At 43.7% G+C, this 19,551-nt stretch overlaps 1 protein-coding gene across 7 annotated transcripts in view; it reads right to left on the reverse strand.

Moving 5' to 3' along the window:
- USP28 (ubiquitin specific peptidase 28) overlaps nt 1-19,551 on the reverse strand; it is a 504,161-nt gene that overhangs the window by 141,053 nt on the left and 343,557 nt on the right. For 5 of the 7 annotated variants that reach the window (XM_086957384.1, XM_086957380.1, XM_086957386.1 and 2 more), the window contains 2 exons: nt 12,725-12,919; nt 6,775-6,914 (listed from right to left, as the gene is read on the reverse strand). In XM_086957384.1, coding sequence (XP_086813510.1) covers nt 6,775-6,914; nt 12,725-12,919 — 335 coding nt within the window. The remainder of the gene's footprint in view (nt 1-6,774; nt 6,915-12,724; nt 12,920-19,551) is intronic. The other 2 variants (XM_086957385.1, XM_086957381.1) reach the window with 1 other exon arrangement.

Raw genomic sequence — 19,551 nt, forward strand, 5'->3', positions numbered from 1 at the left:
TCAAGCAACAGATCTTTGAATAAAAGCTAGGCTTAAATAATTTTTTTTAATTATTAGAAATAGGGGTCGCTGGGGTTTATAGTGCGTTTATAGTTAAGCATGTAAACATTTACCCTATAGAAAACAATAATGTAATTATTCACAGCAATATTTGTAGCTCCACACAAAACAACATCTTCGTTCTTAAAGCACTATAAAATGCCACAATTACTCCTCGTAACAATCCTATTTTTTTGCTAACGCCTTTGGGTGGAACAGAAGACGACATACACTCAAAACGTAATTTATCTTTGATGCATATTTCTATTACATTGGCTGGTATTTCATTGATATATTCAAAAACCAGATGCCTCATCATCTAAGAAAATAACTAAGTCACCCTGCATGTCTAATAACATACAAAATTGGATTCTGTCTAACCTACACCACTGCAGTATGAGCTATCAAGTGTACTTGAAATACAGGCAGAAAACAGAGCAGCTTATTCTTAAAACACACTGGTTTTAAAAGAAACTGCCTCAGTAAAATTATTCTCTCGTAAAACAGCATGAAGGAACACATCAGGGAGCACGTTCCTACTCAAGGTAGAAGAATGCCATGTACATTTCTGTCTTCCTCATACACTACATTTTTTTTTTTTAGCTATAATGGACTCACAGTAAATGTGTGTCACAGAATTGTGATGGACCCTGAACTCTCAAACCCTTTAAACCCACATAGAAAGGAGGCCACTCTTTAAGATTATGCTATGCATACATTCTCAATTTATCAAAACGGATTGTAAATATTGTCTACAACTAGGAATAGAAAATAAAAAAAAGGGAAACAAAGCAGTTAGAGGGACAAAAATCAGCCATCAGATGTGGAACATACCACTACTGGTCAGGTGACTGGGTATGTGTTGAAGAACTTGGTTGCTGCAACGTATATATGCAGTAGATTGGTTACATTTTTCAAAGAGTTCTATTTTTGATCGGCGAATTGCAGCTAATGCAATACTAAACAAAGACTGGTCTTGAAACATTAGGACTGCTGCTTAAAACAACAGTGCTAGCACACTTTCAGAAATAAATGATACATTTAGCTGGTTGGGTGTGTTTCCCGTTCTGGAATTCTGTAAAATGTATTTTCAGAGATTCAGCAGGACACAGATTTTCTGTGACCTCTTCTTTATTTGTATAGAAAAGTCTGATATTCTGTATTTTTTGGTGAAGAACTGAAGTTTACCCTTCAATGAAGACATAAAATACACTTTCTTCTCTGAGGGAGGTGGAATCACCACATTCATTTGTAGTTGCATGGGCCTTATCTGAATGTGTTGAGGAGTGTCCTGTTAATTGATCCGTTTTCTAATTTTGAACTATACTTTTTTGATGTATCTGATTACAAGTTCATGACTCTCATACAAGTCTTAGGTACTCGAGGTATGCTTTTCTAATATAGAAATTACAATCTCACTTCAAATGCTGTCCAGTTCATAATTGTCACCACTTGGAGAAGTACTGTCAACCCCATGACTACCCTTGTAGATTTTATATTATACTGCACCTCATGATAATTATTCAATTCTAGAGAGGTCAGTGAGGCGATTAAAAAGTGTTGCCGACTGCAAATAATATATTTAGTATACGCTCTGTCTTGTAATCGGGGACAAAAGCCCATGACAATTAAAATTCGAAAAACAATATGAGGGGAGGAGCAATTGTTCAAAATGTTGTCACTGGACTCATATGGGGGGACCGTTGCCTCTGAGATCGCTACACAGTAACAAATACCTGGTGATAGAGAGAACAAGACAATGACAAGCACTGGCAAAGCAAATGCGCCAGGTGTTAGCTGCCAGCATTCTGGCTTTGTCAATGCTACTTTTCTTTTTTCATGGTTTTTGTGAAAAGTTATCGTTGGGGTAGCTGCAAAGCCATCATTAAACTAAAACAAATTGGCTAAAAGCACACATTGCCATTGTAGACCCTGGAACAGTTCGAACCTACTATGTCCAAGGATTTCCACCTAGTGAAAGGGCAGAATGCTATAATTCACAGGGCAGTTAGCGGATGGCTGAAGTGAGCCGACCCGTTGCTTCATATTCTAGTGAGCAGAAGAAAAAGTTGAAAGGCAATACCAGACCAATGGTTGAAGAGGGTATACGTAATTATATTAAACAATCATTTTAATAATATAAAAAAAGGTATTTGCTAACATCAGACCTAAAAAAACTGAGTGTCTTCTGTGTCCAAAACCAAGCACAGATGAGAGCTCACCAGGTCTCTAGCCAGGACACACTGTAATGACTGCAACTTAATATATATTGGCCTGCCAAAAACCTATTGGCTAGCTTCAAGGAGACGTGACAATCTTAACAAATCATGACACCACTTGAAAGCAGCTTTTAAAAGTAGTCCACTGAGTTTATGAGCAAGTTTTCCTTTCCTTATATGCTGTGCTAGCATTGCTGTAGGCTTCTGATATATCTGTTAATGAGTATCTACAATGCTACAAAATAGAAATAAAGCTCCGTTGAAGAGAACTTTACAAAGGAGCCCATCTTTGACTGTAAATAAATAATGTTAAGTGTCCATTGCTCTGTGAAGCAAGAGACCAATATACATGCAGATGACGGGACATTGCAGAGCACCATTCAGGAAACCCGGATCAGGCAATGGTCTCTCCTCCCATTCGTGTATGTACAAAAAAAAAGGTGGGGAAATCTCCCCCCTACCTGAAGGGTCGTGAGGTTTCTCAGTCGGAGTATGCCCTCCCTAAGCAGAATTTTAACCACAAAAAATACCCCAATGAACCAGCGCGTGGTCAGTGGAACCGATTATCTAACTGTACAAAAAGGGGGGGGGACTCTCTAGTGAAAGGTTGCACCTAACTCAACCTGAATAGGCGGAAGTAAAACACTCTTTGTTTAATTACCCTCACACACCCTAGTGGTGTCATGCTTCATCATTGGGTCACCCCGACGCCTAAACGTCGGGGTGGGCTCAACCAGTGTTAGGAGCTCTTTGGATAAATGAAGACCAGGGGGATTTAAAGATTAAAAGACCTCAGGCATACCCCTGGTTTCTCTTTATTCTTGGGTATGTCTAGGTTATTAAAAAATCTGAAAAACGTGTCCGTAGGAGTGTTATGGTCCTAAGACCCTAGTGCCGACATGTTTCAGTCCTGGGTAGGCCGTGTAGGTCCTGGACTTTCTTCAGGGCAAAGGATACCCCCCTGGGAACTACAAGGATGGGAGTCCCTATCCTATCAATGAAGTGAGGGGCAAGTATCTGCGCCTCGTGTGCATGTAACAGATAACATATCCGTTATGTGTGATCCTTCATCTGTGAACATAAACAAAGTACAAAGACAGACAACACACAACATTAAAATAGCATCATTTCAGTATTACTGTTGTGCTTTTTACCATTTAGGTGGGTGCTAGAGATCAGACATATTTGCATGCCATATTCATGTGCAAGTCCATGCCAACAGTCTCATCCCCTTTTGTGCCACTCATCACTTTATCTGTAACAAACTAATTCTATGTGACAGGTTATAGTATAGTGGCGATTTTATTCGCATGCTAAAACTATCTCCGCGTTAGTATGTATACATTCCAGAGTGCCTACACCATGTGCCAGTCTCTTCGAACAGCTAACCACATTTATCCTTCTAACTGTGCACAATAAAAGTGATAATGACTCGACATATATTCAAGATCCCCACATCTATTCCATGTATTCTTAGTCATTCATTCAATTCCTCACCCTTCTTGGGGAGGCTTAGCGCTTCACACAGGACCGGTAGGATACTGTGGGTGGTCCTGGAGCAATCACTGTGGTCAAGTAAGTTTTTTTTTTGGAAAAATTAGAAGAGGAGAACAAGTAGACACCTCAGTACTATAGATATGGAGGAAGTCGATCCTACTACTTGCCTCTTCAATTGGACCAACCAAATGTGTCTGTGCGCATCGCATAGTACTTACTTCGATTCAAGATCTCAACCCGCTTCTCATACCTAATTGGTACCGGTCCTCAGTTTGTGCGTAGAGCCTCCGGGGATCGGTGTTTAAATATTGAAAGGTAGCGCAGGAAGAGTTACCGGTAGAAAGCAATAAGCCCACATTCTGGCAGCCGCAAATGACGCTGCAGCGTCATCGTGTATCCAACGCGATACGTGGGTAATATGCTTTGGATTTGTGGTTTCTAGCGTGATATTCTAGTTCTGTGTCCCGCTATGGCAGTATGTATTTGTGTACCGCTGCACCATTCATGTTAGATCTTGCAGCCACGCAGCATTGGCCTCATTGTATAGCAAAGATCAAAGTCGGATAATTTAGGGCTATATTAATGTAAGACTGCGAAGACTGGAAATGGAATCAGGGGATCTGTAGTTCCTCAAGGGAATTAGAAACCTGACTAAAATTAGATAGGTTATGCGTCTATTCCCATTAGTCAGATGTTTAGTATAAGCAGACCACGCCTTCCCCGCTACTATATTCTCCTTCAATCCATGTGAGCAGTTGTAAGCAGTATTGGATGATGAAACTTTTCTGTTATTATTCATTCTAACAATGCTCTAAAAGTGACTTTATTCCTCAATATATCAATTAAAGGAGGTCAGATTTCTCTAATTTGTTTAGTTGACTAGAAAGGAATGGAGTCATTCAAGCCACTCTCATGAGTCTTTAAACCGTACACCCAGCATTGCTCTCTGTCCAGGAGTTTCTTCTGCAGGTTGCCGATGCCTTTTACTTTTTCTATCACTGTCCATCTTACATCTGTGTCTTTATGTTTTTTGTCTTTATAGTGTGCTGTAAGTTTAGTTGATGTTATAGCACGTCTGATTGTGCTCCTATGCTCGCTGATACAGATTTTGACCTTTCGGCTTGTCATGCCCACATAGGTCAGGTCGCATGGGCACTTGATAAGGTAGATCACTGAATCCGAATTGCAATTTGTGTGGGACCTTTGTTCCCATGGTGAGTGCAGGCCTAAATCAAGGCTTTTAGTGTGTTCAGTGAATTGGTATACCACACATGTTCCACAAGGATAATGTCCCGTGACTGAGGGGTTGTTCCACAATGTAAATTGGTTGCTATCTTTAGGTTTATATGTGTCTGTGTGGACCAATGTGTCTTTCAAGCTTTTATTTCTACTGAATGAGAACATAGGTTTTTCATAAATGAGTTTATTAGATGTGAGTATAGGCCATTTCTTGGTAATTATTTTTTTTCACATCATTAGAAGAAGATTTATACGTTGTAACACATTATTTATTCTGGCTGTGTCTTCTCATGGGTTTCAAGTAGGGCCTCTCTCGGGGTATTGCGTGCTCTCTTCTTTGCTTTTTCAATAAAGATAACAGGGTACTCTTGTTGTTTCAGTTTATCTGTGAGGATACGTGCCTCTTTTTTATAATCTTGGAGGTCAGAACAAATTCTCCGTATTCGTAAAAATTGGCCAACCGGAGGATTCTCCCTGAGGGCATGTGGGTGTGTACTGTAAAACCTTAACAGGCTGTTCCTGTCAGTGGGTTTAGTATACTGGGAGCTAATCAGTGTACCATCACTTGCTGTTAGATTGATGTCCAAAAAACAAATCTTCATTCTGTTCGTATTCATGGTGAAGCTCCCATTCAACAGAGACTGGAACCTCTAAGTATCAGCTAAGTACCAGGCCTAAACCTCCGAATTCTTATCAAGACATCTGAAGGAATAGCAAAAACACCTGCAATTCAAAGAACCGTTCCAAACTCAGCTGTTCAAATAATACAGTAGTATTGACTACAACTATCTACAGAAGCCAAACAATGGATGAAAGGGAGCTCATTGATTCTGTTAGATAGATTTGAAATCCCTCAACCAACTGTTTGCACTCAGTTTTTTCCTGCTTACTATATAAGTCACATCTTTGGAGGCTCCTAACCCTCTTTTGTGGAATTTCTATCACCCATTTTTTCGTTAATCAGCATTTGCTTAGACGTTTGGTTAAGAATGCTTTGAAGTGGTTAGTAAGTTAGTATTCTATACACTTCCAGGTGTATCTTTCTTTAGCCCAATCGTTATTTTTTGACATAACTGGACTAGAAAACTATGTAGAAGCCTACGGGAGCTCTTTCTTTTAGGGGAGTTGAATACATACAAGACTAGGCATTTGTAGCAGCTGAGCGTAGGTGACCCAGCAGTTACATACAAACACAATATGTTAGTGTTAGAGCTGGGCTGATTTTCATAATGTAAAAAGATGGTGTGTATATACAAGGACACAAAAGAAATTGTTACACTTATCAAGCAAGCAGTAGTTCAAAAATGTTGTAACATTTTCATTTTTTATGCTAAATATCAGTTTTTTGAAAAGTACAATGTGGTGCCATATTCACAAAAGTGTTGATATGACACATAAAAGGTGCTCAGCTTCACTTACAAGCATTCAGCCTTTTCAACTCAAATGCCAGTAGAAGTCTGAAACTGCAATGACACATCTGCTAGCATTTTCTTTTCTCATAGTTTAAGCACAATGCTAATGTTCGATTCACCGCCCAACACATCTAGATGCTCTTAGCCCAGTAATTATTCCCTTCAATGCTGCTTCTGCACAGACAACAAGCAATAAAGGAAATTTCGGAGGTTCATTTAAATGAAACGTTTTGCTAAGGAACAATGTCTTCAATGTCTGTTCAATTAACATTGCAACAGGCTATGAGAAAGCATAGTGCAGTATAAAATAGGGAAGGGTGAAGACATAAAAAGAGACAATGCACAAAAGTTCAAAACCCGCATTTTACCTCCTCTAATGCTGCTTGCACACCATTCTTCTCAAACGATTCGGCCGCATTTGCAATTGCCTGGGCTGTTTGCTCCTTGGCGAAGGTGGCATGATCAGAAGATAGGGATCGCTCTTGATGACATGGGGTGAAAGATGATTCTGTGGACAAAACGTAAAGTATTAGGTTTAGATTCAGTGTACAATATAGCCCAAAAAGCATGGATGTGCAGCGTAATGTTATGGATATTGGAATACGTAGAAACGTGTGCCTCAACCCAGTTAACATATTAAACCTTTTAAGTAATTCTTTTTAGCAAGTCTCCAACATAGGCCTTTACTCTGAACCACTTATCAATATCTCTGCACCAGTTACTGATGACGTGTGTGGATTAGTATCCAGCCATCCCATTCCTCAAACATTTGTAACCAGTCTGCCATAGAAAAAATATTAGAAAATAAGAGTATTTTAAAGGAAATAATGAATTCAAGTTTCAGACAAGAAACCAAAAGTATTAAAGCATATTTAGCTGAAAACTATCCAGAAAAAAATACTCTTGAAAATTCAGCAAAATACATTTTATCAAAGTGAACACAAGGCCTAATATTTAAGTCAAAGTAATCACTGATCCTCTTCAAGTTAAAACTCTAACCTGTCCTTAAAACCATCTCTGAAGTGGACTGCAACTTTAAACAGGTAATGAAAACAGTGGCCTCAACACTATCTTAGACTCAAACTTTAATATTAAATCAAACACAACTGCAACCCTAAACATTTTCCCATCCCTAACCCTAAGTCAATGATAACATAACCCTAAACATAATTCTAACCTGCAGAGTCAAGGGACACAGAAGACTCAGATGGAGTGCACATGAAGAAAGTGAAGGCCAAATTGAGGTCACCACTTGATTGACCAAACAAGCCTTTTACAGCACCAGGCAATGGCCAGTAACTCCAAAGGTTTGCTACCGGTACACTCTGAACTCTACCTCTCCTAGGTGATCATCCCAATTCAGCAGCAATTAAAAAGTTAGTTACCTTCAGTAATGAGGTATTTGGTAAAGACATATATTAGTTGTAGATTCCTTAGGAAGAATTTCCCCAAGACGTCAGTCTGAATCTGGAGATTTTTCAACAGCAGTACCCCTGTGCGTCGGTAGGTGGCGTCGGTCGGCTCCAAGTCCATCGCCGGCATCAGGATGACGTCGCAGATCCTATATAGATGCCGCCCATGCGCTGACATCCGTTCTTAAGACAACTTTCAGCACAAGAAGCGCAAAGCTATGAAAGATATTGACCACTGGTGCGTCAAAACTATGGCCCTTTAGGCGAGTCCCTATCCCTACAAATCAGTTCGCAGAGCAGGGAGGATGGGTGGGGCGGTAAGGAATCTACAACTAATACATGTCTCTACCAGATACATCGTTACTGAAGGTAAGTAACCTATTAGTTGTAGATTCCTTACCTTACAATAGATACCCCTGCAATACCAACCCCGGAGGAGGGTCTGCTTGGAAAGGGAATGCACCCTTTTAAGAGGAGTCTTGGACAACCAAGCTCTCAGGGGAGGGATGTTGCGTGAGGAACGTTGGGTCACCCAGAGCAGGAAAGTGGCGACAGGCAGTTGTACTATCCACAGGCGCACCTGCGCTAGGCTTGGAGCTCAGTGAGGGCTTCATTGAAGGACAAAAGAGGTTCTTAAGTGGTAGCTGCAGGCTTAAGAACCTCAGTCAGGAGGTTAGTCCTGACAGCCAACAAAGGGAGCTCGAGACCAAGGACCTCAGCCACCCTTATCACCACCATGACGTAGGAAGCTCCCTCCTCCGCAGCCATGGTAGGGGGAGAAAGCAAGCCAGTGCCAGGGGAGGTTTCCAAACCAATGGTCTCTCCCAGGTCTGTCCGCCAGGCCACAGATTCTTCAAGCTGGTCAGATAAAGGGTCCAGCTGCCCCTCCCAGTCCTCTTCTCCACATACTGGCACTAATCCACACCAGGGATGAACACAGGGCGTCTTAATCAATGCAGAGCGAAGTCAGTATGGCTCCGTGTCCATGTCGGGGATGAGACTAGGGTCAATGCTGACCGGGGGCGCACTAAGTCAGGAACGTCATCGCTGGGGCAGAAGTCGGGGGAAGGTAGAGTAAGATCGGCCGCGTCAGTCCGGATCTGAAAACGGATCCACGGATGCCCTCGGGAGTAGGGGCCAAAGCTGCTGGCATCGAAGGCCTAGTGCCCAGAACCAACTTTGCGGGTCCAAAGATGCACCAGCGGAGCCGTGTTGCCCAAAAATGAGGTAGAGGGCCTCATACAACTTTTGACTTTTGGCCGAATATGCCTGGCTCCTGGAAAAGTGGGGAGGCATGAAGTCCTCTCAGAAGGAGGCTCCGGGAACAGAGCTTTCGAGCAATGATGCTCAGAGTCCCGCGCCACGTCAGTTGACCAACAGGGTGAAGTTGAAGAATGCCTGTGCTTCTTCCACTTCTTCGGCGACTTAGAATGCGACAAGGAGTGTGAGCTCACGGACGTTCACCGGACCGTCCTCTCGAACGAGAACAGGAGCGACACTGAGATGAGTGCCAGGTCTCCAACATCTTTCGGGACAGATACCGCAAATCTTTCGGGTTCATGGCCCAGCACTCGGAGCACGACATCAGGGTGAGATTGCACTACAGGCACCAGAGGCACATCAGGTGCTGATCCGTCACGTAACAGGAGCTACAGGGCTTGATGCCGGTCCTACCCTGGGAAATCCTTGACGCAGCACGAGTCCAAAACTCGAAAAAGAGGTCGATAAAAAGTAAAAAATGGCTAAGGGGTAGCTCTTTTCAGATGTGCGCTTAGGCTGGTGCAGAAAAAAAAGGGCGCCAACGTGCATGGGCGGTGACTATATTAGTCCCGCAACATCATCCCTTGCACCGGCGACGGATGCGTAGCCAATCGATGCCACCTACCCAAGGTGAACGGGTACTGCTGTTGAAAAATCTCCAGATCCAGACTGATACCTGGAGGAAATTCTAAGGTAAGGAATCTACAACTAATACTCTCTATCAGATGTAGCTATCAACACAGTCAGCTCTGATTGGGCAGGGTGAGAATTATGCCACCAGTTTAACTGCGGTCGAGTCGAGCAGCTATCACTGCAGGACTTCTGTAGTCTTATCCGACAGCTGGTTGGAGTACGACCCGTTCCCCTTGTGCTGGGCCAACTCAGGCTTTAGGTTCTACTGCAGAGCCCTAATCTGCACCTGGCATGGCCAATGATCAAGATGCAGGAGGTCAAGAAGTCCTAGAGCCACTCTCGCAGAGACTGAAACATCTAGATCACAGCCGAAATGTCCTGGGCGCGTTGTGACACAGTTAAGGCCTGGAACAGCACAATATGCAGTATGGCCCAGATGGAAGGAAGACTTTATGAGGAATCAATGAGACTTTGTCACATTCATAGTGAACGATGATTAAGTTTGAAAGTTTGCCATGGTACAACGGTGGTCAACAGCTGACTGTGGCAAAACCACTTTTAACAGGTAGTTGTCAAAGTAGTGAAAACTGAATTCCTCAACCTCAGATTATGAGCTGCAATCACCACCATTGCTTTTATGACAACCAGACAGACACTAGTGAGGCTGAAGGGGAACACAGCAAAATAAAAATGTTCCTGGTGTACCTGGAACTGTAAGTAGGGTCTGTGGTATTGCACGGTGGGAAAATGAAAGTAAGCCTGGACCCACAGCAGACAAAACCTGGGCTAATGTGAGCATCTAGAATATGTCCTTTTGCAAGAAGGAATTCAAGAGAGCAGAGATCTAAAATAGGCCGAATGTCTCCAATCTCCTCCGGCACGAAGAAATAGAGGCAGTAGCAGCCACTCTCAACGGAACCCTCTCATTTGCTCCTTTGGCCAAAAGAGCCTGCACCTCTTGATGCAGTATGGACAGGTGCCACTCTGAAAGGTGCTCTGATGTCGACGATATGAAGGATCCGCCTATTGGATGTTATACTTTGCTACCCTTGGAGGAAATGTTTTATTTGGTCTCCCACAGGATGGCCATGTGCAACTAAGTGCAAACTAAAGCGGCTTGGAGGCTGATGACGCAGGGGCAAGGGACTAGGACGTTTGCCGACACTGTTGGCCGGGACAGAGTTTCCAATATCCTGGCCCCCGACCTCAAAAAGACTGGGGTGCCTGTGATGGAGGGTCTTGGCATTACAGTATGCCAAACCGCTAGAGTACTCTCAAAAGGGGAAAAATTGCCAAGGGTGCTGCCTTGCCAGAGTAGAAGGGCCTAAGGAACGAGCCATGACCTGATTTTCTTTAAAGCATTCCAAATCTGATTCTGCCTTTTCGCCAAACAGACAAGACCCATCAAGTGGCTTATCTAGAGTCCGGCGAAGTGTTCAACACACTGACCTCCTGTAAGTGCATATATCGATTGTCCTCATCAGAATGTAGTGGGACACATTCATCATTTCCACTGTCTTTTCCAAAAGCTGTTTCACTATGATCAGTGTCAAAATCAAAATGTTCTTGGGAGCACGGGGATGCAGCTACGAGGTAGCAGCATGGTTCTGTCGGAGTCTGAATGATCAGGGGCCGGGTGTGTTGGTACGGATTTGGGGGGCGACTATGTCCAGAGATGAGATATATTTTGCTCAAAGTTAGATAAGAATATTGGGACAAGGCCTTCGTCCACTGCTAGTGGATTTGGGGCTGGTGTTGACACTGAAGAAAGCACTGTAGATTTTAGTGCTGGTTTGGTCCTGAGGTCGGAGCGGAACCCAAGACAGGTCCATGAGGCCCAGACAGTGCAGAGGTTGTACTTGCTGGCAGTGTCCCCCTGAAGGCTTTTGTAGCAACTCTGGGCCTGAAGGTGCACCAGAAAAAGCTGGATAAGTAGTAAAGATTTGCAACATGGTTCCTATAAAGACCTCAATCTGTTGCAATGTCGCCGATGGCCTCAAACGTGGGGTGCAATAGGTTAAATTTTGCGATCTAGTCCTCAGCGGCAGACCTGGGCTGAGAGGAACACTTACTCAGACAGAGTGATGAAACAGAGAGGAACCCTGCTTAGCGTTCCTGTGCTGCCTTTTCTACTTAGCGGAAAACTTGGACTGCGATGAGGACTTGCCGCTGGAACATCCCCAAGAACAGGAATAGGTCTGCGCACTCAACCTCAAACAGGAGTAGGAATTCAGTAACTTTACTGGGTATTCTGTGACATATAGCATTGCTTTGTGTTCCGGGGGGACTTAGGTTTCCTTGCACACTGGAAACATTTAGAATTTAAGAGAAAACTCATCAACAAATGAGAACAAAGTTGGGGATCCGCGTACAGAGGTACAGAAAGGAAATGGCATCAGTGTGCAGAGGTAGCGCTTATATGAAGCTCCATTTGTCACTTCCGGGACAGAATTAAACCAGCGCAGAGCCACATGATTCCACCTATTGTCACGCATGAATAATGTTATTTCAAATCCTACAGAACCAGTCTGCCACCTGGGGATATTCTAAATTAAAGGATTCTGTAGTTAGAAGTATACATCAAGAAAACAAGTAATTGGCAGAGATGCTGTGAAAGAATTGGATACCCTAACCCCCATTCAGAAAAGTCAGTTATTTCTTGCTCTCCAAAACTAATTGTACCTATTTGTTATTATCGAAAGACACAATTAAATGTAATGATGGCAATCTTTTCAAGTGTAAACTGCTTCATTACTTAAAATGTGACTGGCCACAACCAGACATGTTGACCACGAAAAATTACTTAATAGTGTCAATGTATCATTCTGTTCAATACAGAGACCTATAACCTCTGAACTCAGATACTCTACTAAGTTTCCAATGGTCAATTTCACCTATGGAAAGGGAAGTTACAATTGGGAAGTTACAATTGACAGAAAACTACTAATTGGATAGAATAAAAATTCACTGGTATCTAATCCACTGAAATTAGACTAAACAAAAATTTAACAACCTTCACTTGGAGCTGAAGAGAATTCCTCGGACTCAGAGGCAGTGGCTGGTGCAATCTGAGGAATCTTGCGGGTCTGCTCCTCTTCCCACTCTTCCACTTCCTGTTCAAACCTCTGATTGTCTTCTTGCACATAACGTTTCAGTCCTGAAGGCAGACCACAGAGGTTGGCCCACCTGTGATTTGTTTCTGTTGCTTCTGGAACATAATTAATACAATATGTAAAAGTGCCTGGGCAACAGGCCATTGCTTGAACAAGGGAATAAAGCTTTGTTTAATTCAAAATTCTAGAAAGTTGAGTTTCTATACATTTTCATTCATGTTAAGCTGATCCAAAGAATAAAAAAGAAAGTATACATAAAAAAATATGTATCAGAACAAAATAGAAAATGTGGTCAAGGGTTGTGTGCCAATTGCAGGGAAAATTAAGAGGTGTGTATTTTTTTGCAAAAAAATGGTGTTCCAATTACATCCGACCATCCCCTATTCTAAGCAGCTGAGGTCAAAAAGCCACAAACCATGGCCAGATAGAAAACCATCTCAGTGCAAAATCAGCACAATGTAGCAGACCAATACCCTAAATATGTGCATACTTAAAACTACACAGTATTTAACAAGCATTGAAAATGCAATAGGTCTCGCCTTTGATTAAGTTAAAGTCATGTGCTTTGCTAATGGTATTGTATAGCAAAGCAAATGGCGTTAACTTAATAGAAGGCAAGACATATTGCATTTTTAATGCTTGTTCAAACAAGGAACCCTTAGTGAGTGCTGCACATGAAAGAGAGCAGTCTACAGACGTGTGTGAATTCTTGACTACAGGTGGCAGGAAGTTGTGGGTAATAGCGCTGGATGGTTATTGTTGCAATCAGTCCTGTTGGTATATTCTGTCCACCCCTACCTTTCCGCCCTAGTTGGTTTATCCCACCCTGATGCTCCCTGTGGAATGTTGGTGTGCTCTCCAGTGAAGAAAGTGGATGGTCAATAAACAGCATCTTTATCTATCATCTGAGTCCTGTCATCCTTCAGGAATTCCAACACTGGCGACGGAACTGCGCAGGGGGCAGTATTGACCATTTCCCCTTTGTGTGCTCTCTCTACACGACAGGAAGGAATAGTAGTAGAAACTAAAGATATCATCAAGCGTTGTCGAAAAAAAAAAACTATTCTATGAGGATGTGCCAGCGTATTATAAGGTCAATGTGATGCCAATCCGAGTCTTGTAAAGCAGTGTGGGGTGAGACCTTGTATGCTGAAAACGGTGTAGCGGATTGAAAGAAGAAAGAGTATAGGTGTCTGGGTCCCAGCCTGAATTGCAGCGTGTCCGCAGATGGACAGTCTATCCAGTGGAATCTGTTTCACAGGGTGTAGGAAGTCGGACTCTCGCAGAGTGTGAGCGAAGAGTGGATTTGAAAAATCTGTATGAGCGGACTAGAACGATTGAACAAACGATAACAAGCAGAGGAGATACGCAGTTGCTACGTACCTGTCGCTGTTAGAGGATAGTCCTCGTTCGACTGAGGTGCGGAGACTGTGAGGCTTGCTGAGGTCGACGGCAGCCTGGGAAGCGGGACCCGTGTCAGTGTCAGGACACAAAGGACGAACGCTCTGCGTCTGGAGTCTGAAATTCAGTCAGTTTCTGCCACAGTGTCACCGTGCTGAGGCGCCTGCATAGAAGCTTCGTCAGTCAGCTGTGGGGGCCGGCGAGCTGTTTCCTGTAACTGGAGAATCCTGCCGGCGCATCAGGTGTTAAGGGCCATCAGTCCCTATCAGACTGCCTCGGGGGAAATTGAGCTGTATCTGGCAATTGTCAAATCGGCCAGCGCATCAGGAGCAAAGGGCCGCCAGTTCCTGTCAGACGGCATAGTTGAAATTAAGATAAAGTAAATCGGCAACTTAAGGACTTGCAAGGTGAAGTTGAGGAGGATATATGGTTATTGATGTTTGATAGCCTGTTGGGAAGGCGGTGAGCTAATTTACTGTCAGTTTGGCTCCATGGTCCGAGATTAATCGTATCCCAGCATCCTTTCATCTCCAACCTGAACACTTGACTCTGTGGCGTTCCTAACATATTACAATAGTCTTGTTAGAGATTTTGGGGCCTACTGGGGTAAATGCGGAATTTAAGAAAAGGTATTTCACTTTCTAGGCTGTTTTGTATTTTGACTACTAGGTCAACACCTCATTAACCCCTAGTATACTTTACCATAGTCCATCTAGTACACCCACACCCTCCAAGTAAATATGGCAGCAGCTAGCATGAATCAACCCGCCCTTTCTGAATGATATTGGGGAACCAGAGATAAGTTGGAAGGAATGGGTGAAACTGTTTGAATCTTATATCATAGCTATTGGGGGTCAAAGGTTCAATTCAGTAAGGAAACAGCACATGTTACTCCATAATTTGGGTGTGCAAAGGCGCAAGGTATATCAATCATTACCAGTGCCAGAACAGGAGGGGAATGCAGTTGGAGAAGTAGATGTGTATGAGCAAACCATGGGGAAACTAGAAAAACACTTTGGAGATAGAGTCAATGTAGTTCTAGAACGCCACAAGTTTTTTAAAAGGAGTCAGGGCAAACAAGAGTCAGTGCAGAATTATATTGCAGCTTTGTGGGGCCTTACTCAACTATGTGAGTTTGGCAACCTCACAGATTCATTAATAAGAGACCAACTTGTGAGTTGCACGAATAATCTGCGCATCCAAGAGAAATTATTGGCTATCCAGGACTAAGGGAAGCTATGGAAATAGCGAAGTCAGTGGAACACACAGCAAGGTGCATGAAGGAAATGAAACCTGACGGGGAGGTTGTGGCAACCATTAATGATGTAGAGGACAAAAGTGATGTGTATAAGATGAAGTTTAAGGAGAATGCAAACACCAGAGTAGATTACAGAGAGAGCGGTCCTAAGTGTTACCGGTGTGGCAGCAACAACCACTTTGCTACCTTTTTCCAATGCCCTGCCAGATATGTCACTTGTAAAAAATGCAATAGGAGGGGGCATTTTGCGAGGGTGTGTCGGGATGGTGAACTACACACAAGAGATCAGGATAGGAAGACAGAGAAGGCCACAAGTAAAGAGGTGAAATGTATTGAGCAAAAAATGGATATATATACTGATGCTTGTAAAGCGCGAACAGCTACCTCACAAGGAGGTGTCCTGGCGCTAGTAGAGAGATTTCAGCTTAAGACAGAAACTAGGTGAAATGCTTAGGTTTTTTGCATAAAAAGCTAGGTCTTTAGGAGTTTCTTAAAACTTGCTTCTGTCGAGGTGGATTGAATATCCAGAGGCAGGGCGTTCCAGAGTTTTGCCGTGCCGGCAGAGAAGAATCTGCCCTCAAGTCTGGCCTTCCTAACTCTTGGTATGGTTAGCTGAAGCAGGGAGTTTGAGCGTAAATGTCTTTCCTGATGGTAGCGGGTGAGTCTAAGTTTTAAATAGTTAGGGCATGTGACTTTTAGTGCTCTAAACGCCAGAATAAGAGCTTTGAAATGAATTCTGCTCGCCACTGGGAGCCAGTGCAGTTCGCGCAGGTGCGGAGAGACATGATGTTTAAAAGGAATCGATTTTATGAGTCTCGCAGCCGCATTCTGCACGGTCTGCAGGCGCTGCACCAGATATTTGGGCAGACCAATGTAGAGGCCGTTCGAGTAGTCTAGTCTAGAGGTAACTGTAGCGTGGACTACCGTTTTACGGCACTCAGCCGGTAGGAGAGACAGAAATTTGCGAAGGTTCCTGAGTTTGTGAAGGCAACATGTGGAGACCTGCTGAACATGCGAGGAGAAAGAGAGGTTAACATCCCATCTTACTCCCAGGTTCTTCGCATTGGTTCCAGGGACTGGGGCTGGTCCCATTTCAGAGGGCCACCATAGGTCTGGAGAAGGACACGTATTTTTTCCAAAGAATAATACTTCCGTTTTGGATGCATTCAACTTAAGTTTGTTAGTATTCATCCAGTTGGCTATATCTTGAAGGCAGCCCTTAATTTTGCTAAAAGCAACCTCAGATACTTCATGAAAGGGGAAGACTAATTGAGTATCATCGGCAAAAGAGATTGCCTTGACCCCCCATTTGGCGATCAAGGTAAAAAGTGGGGCCAAGTAGACATTAAAAAGTAACGGGCTGAGCGCAGACCCCTGGGGGACACCACACCAGAGACGTTTTGGTTTGGAGGAAAAGGTGCCTAGTGCAACTTTCTAGGAGCGACCCGTTAAGTAGGATTGAAGCCAGTTCAGTGCTTTACCCTCAAGACCTGTGTCTCTTAGCCTCAACATCAATCTTCCATGGTCCACTGAGTCAAATGCGGCCGATAGATCCAGGAGCACCAGCATAGCTGATGCTCCTGCGTCTAAAGACCATCTAATCGACTCAGCAACCTCAATAAGGGCCGTCTCGGTGCTGAAACTGGTCCTGAAACCTGACTGTGTTTCATGTAGGATTCCGTTTTTCTCTATGAAACTGTTCAATTGACGCTGAATCAGCATCTCGAGCATTTTTCCGGGTGCTGCTAGCAGGGAAATAGGGCGCAGGTTGGTCTGGTCATCAGGAGCACCATTTGGCTTTTTTTTTAAAGGGAGGAGGGTGGCATGTTTCCAGCAGTCAGGGAACATGCCAGTTTCAATGGATGTGTTCCAAATATGAAGAAGAGGTTCAACAATAGCTGTCGACATCATTTTCCAGAGTTTTGGCGGACAGGGGTTGTCTGGGCATCCAGATTTACATTTATTTAACTCACTCATGGCCTCTTCACGGGAGATGTGATGGAATTGGGCCAAGGGAGGAGGGGGTGAAACTTTTATTTCTGAGTTCGCCATTACAGTGGGCGTGGGGTTTGAAAAGGTCTCAGACCTGGATAATTTTTTTGTCGAAAAAGTCAGAGATGTCTTCGCATAGTCTCTCTGAAGGGGTAATCTCAGTGTCAATGGCTCTTGGTTTAAAAAAGGATTGAACAATCTTGAAAACTTCTTTGCTAGATTGTTCAGCTTGTTGGATGGAGGTCACAAGGAATAATTTTTTGGCTTTTTTTTACAGATTGATGTAAACCTCGTAGGGCTTTTTTGTAGCATTTTTTTGCTGCTTCACAATCGTTTGTCCTCCAAAGGCACTCCAGCTTTTTGCAATAGCTTTTTTTCTCCATCAACTCTGCGGAGAACCAGGGGGCAGTAGGGGATTCTCTGCGAGATGTGGCAGTTTTGGCAGGAGCGATGGATTCCACTGTGTTTCCTATCCAGCGGTTTAGCAGCACTGCATCGGAGTTCACATCCAATGTCAGTGGTGGGCGGGGGGGGGGGGCAGCTGCAAGAGCAGGACATAAGGTGTTAGCAGATAATTTAGCCCAAATTCTACATATGTAGGAACGTTTGCCTGTTTTCTGGGAATAGGACGGAAGGGGGATGGAGAAGGGAATTAAAAAATGATCCGTCCATACCAGGGGAAAGGGAGGAAGGGTAGTAGAGTCCAAAACGTTGGAGAAAATTAGATCCAATATATGGCCGGCTCTGTGCATGGGTTCTGAGATAATTTGCGTTAGGTTAGCGGCTTGTAGCGTTGAGATAAGTTGACTAGTCTGGAGGCCATCAGGCCTGCCGGCGTGGACATTGAAGTCACCGAGAACCATATAGTGAGGGTGGGCTAGGGAGCTTTGGATTATTAGATCCCAAAGTTCGCTGGTGCGTGTCGAGGGGCAGTCCGGGGGTCTAAAGATGAGCAGGCCGGCTAGGGATAGTTGCGGGTTAATTTGTAGGCAGAAGTGTAGCCCCTCTATACCAGGGATAGTGGTGGGAGCAGAGGATGTCAGTATAAATTTATCTTTGAAGATAATGGCCACTCCACCGCCTCTTCTGTCTTCCTCTCTATTTGAGAGGCTTAGTTTGAAACCCGGTGGTATCGCAAGAGGAATAGAGGCCATATTGTCGAAGTTTAGCCAGGTTTCTGTGAGAAATAGGGCATCCCAGTCAGAGTCCATTATTAGTAGGTTTTTATTATCCGCATGTTTGGGGAGGGATCTACAGTTCAGTAGAGCTGCCTTAAACGGGATCGTTGGGGAACTGGTGGCCGTTGGTTGTCTTGTTGTTTTAGAATGTTTGTTTAGGGTGGGAGAACCGATTGGGTCAGGTCTAGCCTGGACGCATGACAGAGTTTGACTGTATTCAGTGCCAATAATTCCGCACTTGTCCAGACTATCTTATTTGTGAAAGGGGATAAACCAGCAGCATGGCTGGCGCTGGGCGCAGTCTGGTCGCGGAAGGGCGCAGACGGGCTTGCCTTAGGCGCTCCCGCTGCGCTCGTCCGCTGCGCTTCCGGGTGAAGCACATTTTTTATAGACTGAAGGGGGGTGGTGGGCGTGGCCGCAGTGTTTCCAGGCAATGGAGTCAGCCGTGAAAAGTTTCCCCTCTCAGCGCGAAGGTCTGTTGCGCTGGAGGTACACTGGGCGAGTGGCAGGTGAGGTTTTTAGTTTTTTTTTTAAAATACAGTATCACACACATTTGTTAAAAAGTTTATATTGCAAGTAAAAGATGTCAGTGACACAGTAAATTCTATTTATCCTAAATGTGAAGTATTAATTGATGAAGAATGTGTAGAAATGTTTTCCGATTCCTATTCCCCGTTCACACTACTCAACAAAGACTGTTATGTTTCCCTGGGCAACAATAAGATTAGTGAGCTTAAAACACTAGATATTTCTCCTACAGGGTACAACAAGGAAACCATTCCCCTTTTGGGTATGAAAAATGTGCAGCTGCAGTTCAAGGACAGAAAAACTTATGGAACGGTATATGTAGTAAAATCGGGTTCCAATCTTTTAGGATGGGTACACCAGAAAGAGCTGG

Source organism: Lissotriton vulgaris, chromosome 2_1 (assembly GCF_964263255.1).
Source record: "Lissotriton vulgaris chromosome 2_1, aLisVul1.2, whole genome shotgun sequence".
In the NCBI taxonomy this organism is placed as follows: Eukaryota; Metazoa; Chordata; class Amphibia; order Caudata; family Salamandridae; genus Lissotriton; species Lissotriton vulgaris.